The 8,974-nt window shown below is 43.7% G+C and overlaps 1 protein-coding gene and 1 non-coding gene across 2 annotated transcripts in view; both read left to right on the top strand.

Annotated features, from left to right (window-relative positions):
* Positions 1–1,682: 1,682 nt before the first annotated feature.
* The window catches only part of LOC106583390 (sodium- and chloride-dependent neutral and basic amino acid transporter B(0+)), a 28,482-nt gene continuing 21,190 nt past the window's right edge, over positions 1,683–8,974 (top strand). The window contains exons 1-2 of the mRNA XM_014167512.3: positions 1,683–1,797; positions 2,228–2,402. Of these exons, the coding sequence (XP_014022987.1) occupies positions 1,735–1,797; positions 2,228–2,402 (238 nt within the window). The 5' untranslated portion in view covers positions 1,683–1,734. The remainder of the gene's footprint in view (positions 1,798–2,227; positions 2,403–8,974) is intronic.
* trnaa-cgc (transfer RNA alanine (anticodon CGC)) lies at positions 5,928–6,001 on the top strand. Its single transcript has one exon. It is a non-coding gene; the product is annotated as a tRNA-Ala (tRNA).

The following is an 8,974-nucleotide window of genomic DNA, read 5'->3' as shown; positions in this document are numbered from 1 at the left end:
GTTCTCAGCTGAAGCATTGATGATGGTGCAGGACTGTGTACAATATTCCCAACGCTCTGTCTACATGTTAAAATCCTTGCTTGTGATACGGCTTTGGAAACCTTTTGAAATTTACTGTCATATAATCAAGAAAGTTTTTTCATAAAACAAAAGGTTAAATTACTACACACCCTTTTAGGGCTAGGGTTCCCACATGGCTATATTTCAATGTTACAGCGCTTGTTAAAGGAAGATCGACGGAAGACAGAGGCAACTAACTGTTCTAAATAACTCCGAACACCTGTGTGTATTGGAAGAAGGATGCCAGAAAAGTGTTGTAATCAAAAAATACTGTCGGCTGCAACTGTGTTAAAACTGGTTAAAACAGTGTACAGTAAGTGTTTATGTTGCATTTGCAAAATTATTTTTATGTGATATGAAAATAGAGGTCTTTATGTTTTCACTATTGAGAATCGATTGATGTTTAGATGTTTAGATGGAATATTTGGCTGTTTTTGCTGCCAGTGCCAGTTTACCTTTGAACATAGCATATAAGGTCTTTGGACTTTAAAGGAGTAGGCTCGCATACACTCCTTAATAGTAACATTTTGGTCTAAGGCACACACACACACACACACACACACACACACACACACACACACACACACACACACACACACACACACACACACACACACACACACACACACACACACACACACACACACACACACACACACACACACACGCACATGCAGACACACACATACACACACATAAGCACATACTCACACAAGAGAAAAAACTACAAAGCACTTGACCAAAATTATAGGTAACCTGTTTTGTTTGGCATTGATAGAATAAACCCACTAGAAATAGTCAGTGGTGTAAAGTACTTAAGTAAAAATACTTTAAAGTGCTACTTAAGTCGTTTTTTGGGGCATCTGTACTTTACTTTAATATTTATAGTTTTGACAACTTTTACTTTCACTCCACTGTCCCTGACACCCGAAAGCAGTAGTTACATTTCGAATGCTTAGCAGGACAGGAAAATAGTCAATTTCACACACTTATCAAGAGAACATTCCTGGTCATCCCTACTGCCTCTGATCTGGCGGATTCACTGAACACAAATGATTAGTTTGTAAATGATGTCTGAGTGTTAGAGTGTGCCCCTGGCTATCTGTAAATAAAAATAACAAATAATATCTGGTTTTAATATAATGAATGTGGAATAATTCATCTTTTAGCAATTACATTTACTTTTGATACTTAAGTATATTTAAAACCAAATACTTTTAGACATTTACTCAAGTGTATTTTACTGTGTGACTTTTACTTTTACATTAGTCATTTTCTATAAGATATCTTTATTTTTACTCAAGTATGACAATTGGGTACTTTTTACACCATTGGAAATAGTTAGTCATATCTGAAAGAGGACAAAATAATGAACGATTTAGGTCTATTTACAAGATAAATACTTTTGGTACAGTATGTCTTAGCACTCTGGTTGGAAACACGCACGCGCACATGCACACACACACGCATGCGGGAGCACGCGGTTTCAAATGTTTCACTCAAGCTATAATTTGGTACGCGGGTAATGCGGATGATTTCGGGATCAGAGCGGCGATTGGCTAGAGAGACGAGCGTGTCACTCTGGCTCACGGGAGTTTAAATAACTGTGTACCTGTCTGTCCCAAACAAAAGCTTATCATCACACCACTTCTTAATGCGACAAACAGCAGCAAAATGAGGAAATATTGGAGCAGTTTCACAGACGTAATATTTAAAAACCCCGCGGCCACTGACACGGTAGGATGATATGCAACTGTCTTGGTGTAACAGTTAATTAAGTCATGGTTGTTGGCAGGAGGAAAGATATTTTGACCAAAGCAACTTCATTCTGACGACTGTCTATTTATTTAACTGGCGAGGAGGTTAGCCTACTTATAAAGATAAACGCTTAAAATGTATGACGCGATTAATGGGTAAATATGCTATTATTTTCGCAGTCCAAATAACAAACAGGTAGAATTCAAATGAATCTGGAATAGAGAATTTAACTGTATAGCATACTTCTCTGTCACGGTTGGGATGCTATTCACTGTAAATGAATAAAAACGAATTCCAGTGTGTTGCATGTATGTAACAATGGCTTGACATTGGCTTCTAAGCTTTATGAAATATGCTCTAACTTACTATGTGCGTGCTTGCGTTGTCTGTCTGGCTGTCTGTGATACAGGTTAAGGTTGACCATGAAAAGCAGCAGCAGGACTCCCATGTGGGCAGCAAAGATGAGAATATTGACCGGGGTAACTGGACCAATAAGAGGGAGTACATGTTGTCTATGATTGGCTATGCTGTGGGTCTGGGGAATGTATGGAGGTTCCCCTACCTGGCCTATAAGAATGGAGGAGGTAAGTGGACACACGCGTGCACACACACCAGTGGCTCTCGTCGGTGCAGTTAAATTTAGGGATGATGATTTTTGAGCATGGCCTAATTTCTAAAACAGCATATTGGATGACTCATTCATACTCCATTCACCCAGCTCAATGTTTAGTCTACTACATGATACTCAAATTTTCCCAATACCCATCATGAGGTTGCTACAACCTAGCCTACGAATGAACGTTTATAACGTAGGTACACAGGTTGAGAGACAAATTTGAGTAATCAAGGTGACGGATGGTGACACATTCAATACCGCCTTGCACACTCTTGCCATCATCTAGCTGATCTGGGCTGTAGTCACTAGTCCAAACAGTGGCAACACGGAACATCTAAAAGTAGAGTTTCTATTGGACAAATTCTGATAGTTTCATCCCGTTTTGTTCCGTTTTCTTCTGTTTAAGAAATGTTTTGCAACAGGATGAGTGGAATGAATCCACCCCTGATCACCCGTTCACTTTCATAGCAGGCACATACAGCATCATCACTTTGCTTGTTGAATAATTCCTTCTCGGATCTACGCTCTCTCTCCTCTCACCTTTTCCCTTTGCTTGGTGTTAAGTGCACAACACAACAGCTGTCTGTGACTAGGTGAAAAAACATATCTAAGTCAAACCTTCATACCCTAACTGCTAACCACTGCACAGCCTACATCGAGTGCGGTTACATGCATACAATAATGCGACTATTGTGGATAGTCAGATTAATTTTTAAGTTTGATTTTAAAAGTTTACACGCTTTGCAAGAACAACGATTTGCCTAATATTCCTGTTTACATGGACACGTCTGAAATCAGGCTACCTGATGGCACTGATAAATGCAAAAAATCGGTAATCAAAATAAACGTTCTACCACAGCGAACATGTTATGTTTGGGAAGCATATTTGTTTTTGTGTTTGGACATATAACCGTTTATGTGAAAACTACTTCTAAGACATGCATACTACTGTTCAGAAGTTTGGGGTCACTTGTCCTTGTTTTTGAAAGAAAAGCATAAAAACATTGTCCATTAAGATAACATCAAATTGATCAGAAATACAGTGTAGACATTGTTAATGTGGTAAATGCCTATTGTAGCTGGAAACGGCAGATAAAATAAATAAATTAATTAAAAAATTAAAAAAAAAAAATATATATATATATATATACTGCTCAAAAAAATAAAGGGAACACTAAAAGAACACATCCTAGATCTGAATGAATGAAATAATCTTAATAAATACTTTTATCTTTACATAGTTTAATGTGCTGACAACAAAATCACACAAAAATAATCAATGGAAATCCAATTTATCAACCCATGGAGGTCTGGATTTGGAGTCACACTCAAAATTAAAGTGGAAAACCACACTACAGGTTGATCCAACTTTGATGTAATGTCAAAATGTCAAAATGAGGCTCAGCAGTGTGTGTGGCCTCCACATGCCTGTATGACCTCCCTACAACGCCTGGGCATGCTCCTAATGAGGTGGCGGATGGTCTCCTGAGGGATCTCCTCCCAGACCTGGACTAAAGCATCCGCCAACTCCTGGACAGTCTGTGGTGCAACGTGGCGTTGGTGGATGGAGCGAGACATGATGTCCCAGATGTGCTCAATTGAATTCAGGTCTGGGGAACGGGCGGGCCAGTCCATAGCATCAATGCCTTCCTCTTGCAGGAACTGCTGACACACTCCAGCAACATGAGGTCTAGCATTGTCTTGCATTAGGAGGAACCCAGGGCCAACCGCACCAGCATATGGTCTCACAAGGGGTCTGAGGATCTCATCTCGGTACCTAATGGCAGTCAGGCTACCTCAGGCGAGCACATGGAGTGCTGTGCCCCAAAGAAATGCCACCCCACACCATGACTGACCCACCGCCAAACCGGTCATGCTGGAGGATGTTGCAGGCAGCAGAACGTTCTCCATAGTGTCTCCAGACTGTCACGTCTGTCACATGTGCTCAGTGTGAACCTGCTTTCATCTGTGAAGGGCACAGGGCGCCAGTGGCGAATTTGCCAATCTTGGTGTTCTCTGGCAAATGCCAAACGTCCTGCACGGTGTTGGGCTGTAAGCACAACCCCCACCTGTGGACGTCGGGCCCTCATACCACCCTCATGGAGTCTGTTACTGACCGTTTGAGCAGACACATGCACATTTGTGGCCTGCTGGAGGTCATTTTGCAGGGCTCTGGCAGTGCTCCTCCTGCTCCTCCTTGCACAAAGGCGGAGGTAGCGGTCCTGCTGCTGGGTTGTTGCCCTCCTACGGCCTCCTCCACGTCTCCTGATGTACTGGCCTGTCTCCTGGTAGCGCCTCCATGCTCTGGACACTACGCTGACAGACACAGCAAACCTTCTTGCCACAGCTCGCATTGATGTGCCATCCTGGATGAGCTGCACTACCTGAGCCACTTGTGTGGGTTGTAGACTCCGTCTCATGCTACCACTAGAGTGAAAGCACCGCGAGCATTCAAAAGTGACCAAAACATCAGCCAGGAAGCATAGGAACTGAGAAGTGGTCTGTGGTTACCACCTGCAGAACCACTCCTTTATTGGGGGTGTCTTGCTAATTGCCTATAATTTCCACCTGTTGTCTATTCCATTTGCACAACAGCATGTGAAATGTATTGTCAATCAGTGTTGCTTCCTAAGTGGACAGTTTGATTTCACAGAAGTGTGATTGACTTGGAGTTACATTGTGTTGTTTAAGTGTTCCCTTTATTTTTTTGAGCAGTGTATATATATATATATATATATTTTTTTTTATGGAATATATACAGAGGCCCATTATCAGCAACCATCACTCCTGTATTCCAATGGCACAATGTGTTAGCTAATCCAAGTTTATCATTTTAAAAGGCTAATTGATCATTAGGAAACCCTTTTGCAATTATGTTAGCACAGCTGAAAACTTGTTCTGATTTAAAGAAGGAATAAAACTGGCCTTTGGACTGCTTGAGTATCTGGAGCATCAGCATTTGTGGATTCAATTACAGCCTCAAAATGGCTAGAAACAAAGAACTTTCTTCTGAAACTGTCTATTCTTGTTCTGAGAAATGAAGGCTATTCCATGTGAGAAATTCCCAAGAAACTGAAGAACTGGTACAATGCTGTGTACTACTCCCTTCACAGAACAAAGCAAACTGGCTCTAACCAGAACAGTGAAGAGGCGACTCCGGGATGCTGACCTTCTAGAGTTCCTCTGTCCAGTGTCTGTGTTCTTTTGCCCATCTTAATCTTTTCTTTTTATTGGCCAGTCTGAGATATGGCTTTTTCTTTGCAACTCTCCCTAGAAGGCCAGCATCCCGGAGTCGCCTCTTCACTGTTGATGTTGAGACAGGAACACGACTTTCCCGAAGTGGATCCTCTGTTTGGTCCACCACCCAGGACAATGGATTGGATCCCAGCAGGCGACCCAGAACAACAGCGCTGCAGAAGGGGCAGACGGAGCGGTCTTCTGGTCAGGACACTATGTAAACTGGAAACCACATATCCCCGTGTGGCTCAGTATGGTCCCGCGTGGCTCAGTTGGTATAGCATGGTGTTCGCAACGCCAGGGTTGTGGGTTCGATTCCCACGTGGGACCAGTAAGGGAAAAAATGTATGAAATGTATGCACTCGCTACTGTAAGTCGCTCTGGATAAGAGCGTCTGCTAAATGACTAAAATGTAATGTAAATGTATCCTGAGGCTGCATTTATTGTAGCTGGGGATTTTAACAAGGCTACCTAAATTTTATCAGCATATCGAATGCGCGACCCGGGCGGGACTAATTCTGGATCATTGTTACTCAAACTTCCGTGACACATACAAAGCCCTCGCTCGCCCTCCTTTCGGCAAATCTGACCACGACTCCATTTTGTTGCTCCCAGCCTATAGACAGAAACTAAAACAGGAAACACCCGTGCTCAGGTCTGTTCAACGCTGGTCTGACCAATCTGATTCCACGCTTCAAGATTGCTTTGATCATGTGGACTGGGATATGTTCCGGATAGCGTCGAACAACAACATTGATGTATATGCTGATTCGGTGAGCGAGTTTATTAGCAAGTGCATCAGTGATGTTGTACCCACGTGGACAATTAAAACCTTCCCCAACCAGAAACCGTGGATTGATGGCAACATTCGAGCAAAACTGAAAGCGCGAACCACTGCTTTTAATCAGGGCAAGGAGACCGGAAACATGACCGAATACAAGCAGTTTAGCTATTCCCTCCAAGGCAATCAAACAAGCTAAGCGTCAGCATAGAGACAAAGTAGAGTCGCAATTCAACGGCTCAGACTCGAGAGCTATGTGGCAGGGTCTACAGTCAATCATGGACTACAAAAAGAAAACCAGCCCTGTCGTGGACCCCGATGTCTTGCTCCCAGACAAACTAAACAACTTCTTTGCTCGCTTTGAGGACAATACAGTGCCACTGACACGGCCCGCTACCAAAACCTGCGGGCTCTCCTTCACTGCAGCCAACGTGAGTAAAACATTTAAACGTGTCAACCCTCACAAGGCTGCCGGCCCAGACGGCATCCCTAGCCGCGTCCTCTCAGAGCATGCGCAGACCAGCTGGCTGGTGTGTTTACGGACATATTCAATCAATCCCTATCCCAGTCTGCTGTCCCCACATGCTTCAATAGGGCCACCATTGTTCCTGTTCTCAAGAAAGCTAAGGTAACTGAGCTAAACGACTATCGCACCGTAGCGATAGCCATCCCGAAGTGCTTTGAGAGACTAGTCAAGGACCATATCACATCCACCCTACCTGACACCCTAGACCCACTCCAATTTGCTTACCGCCCCAATAGGTCCACAGACGATGCAATCGCAATCACACTGCACACTGTCCTAACCCATCTGGACAAGAGGAATACCTATGTAAGAATGCTGTTCATTGACTATAGCTCAACATTTAACACCATAGTACCCTCCAAACTCGTCATTAAGCTCGAGACCCTGGGTCTTGACCCCGCCCTGTGCAACTGGGTCTTGGACTTTCTGACGGGCCGCCCCCAGGTGGTAAAGGTAGGAAACAACGTCTCCATCCCGCTGATCCTCAACACTGGGGCCTCACAAGGGTGCGTTCTCAGCCCTCTCCTGTACTCCCTGTTCACCCATGACTGCATGGCCATGCACGCCTCCAACTCAATCATCAGGTTTGCAGATGACACTACAGTGGTAGGCTTGATTACCAACAACGACGAGACGGCCTACAGGGAGGTGAGGGCCCTCAGAGTGTGGTGTCAGGAAAATAACCTCACACTCAATGTCAACAAAACAAAGGAGATGATCGTGGACTTAAGGAAACAGCAGAGGGAGCACCCCCCTATCCACATCAACGGGACAGTAGTTGAGAAGGTGGAAAGTTTTAAGTTCCTCTGTGTACACATCACGGACAAACTGAAATGGTTCACCCACACAGACAGCGTGGTGATGAAGGCGCAACTGTGCCTCTTCAACCTCAGCAGGCTGAATAAATTTGTCTTGTCACCAAAAACACTCACAAACTTTTACAGATGCACAATCGAGAGCATCCTGCCGGGCTGTATCACCGCCGGGTACGGCAACTGCGCCGCCCACAACTGCAAGGCTCTCCAGAGGGTAGTGAGGTCTGCACAACGCATCACCGGGGACAAACTACCTGCCCTCCAGGACACCTACACCACCCGATGTCACAGGAAGGCCAAAAAGATCATCAAGGACAACAACCACACAAGCCATTGCCTGTTCACCCCGCTATCATCCAGAAGACGAGGTCAGTACAGGTGCATCAAAGCTGGGACCGAGAGACTGAAAAACAGCTTCTATCTCAAGGCCATCAGACTGTTAAACAGCCATCACTAACATTGAATGGCTGCTGCCAACATATTGACTCAAATCTCTAGCCACTTTAATAATAAAAATTGGATGTAATAAATGTGTCACTTTAAACAATGCCACTTTATATAATGCTTACATACCCTATATTACTCATCTCATATGTATATACTGTACTCTATACCATCTACTGCATCTTGCATATGCCGTTCGGCCATCGCTCACCCATGTATTTATATGTACATATTCTCATTCATTCCTTTACACTTGTGTGTGTATAAGGTAGTTGTTGTGAAATTGTTAGATTACTTGTTAGATATTACTGCATGGTCGGAACTAGAAGCACAAGCATTTCGCTACACTCACATTAGCATCTGCTAACCATGTGTGACCAATAAAACTTGATTTGATTTGCGGGTACTATTTAATGATGGTGCCAGTTGAGGACTTGTGAGGCATCTGTTTCTCAAGCTAGACACTCTAATGTACTTGTCCTCTTGCTCAGTTGTGCACCGGGGCCTCCCTCTTTCTATTCTGGTTATAGCCAGTTTGCGCTGTTCTGTGAAGGGCGTAGTACACATCGCTGTACCAGATCTTCAGTTTCTTGGCAATTTCTTGCATGGAATAGTCTTCAATTCTCAGAACAAGAACAGACTGAGTTTCAGAAGAAAGTTATTTGTTTCTGGCCATTTTGAGCCTGTAATTGAACCCACAAATGCTGATGCTCCAGATATTCAACGAGTCTAAAGAA

This window comes from Salmo salar, chromosome 22 (assembly GCF_965601325.2).
Source record: "Salmo salar chromosome 22, fSalSal1, whole genome shotgun sequence".
NCBI lineage: Eukaryota > Metazoa > Chordata > Actinopteri > Salmoniformes > Salmonidae > Salmo > Salmo salar.
Note: the sequence above shows the minus strand (reverse complement) of the source record. Positions and strands in the feature narration are given on the sequence as shown.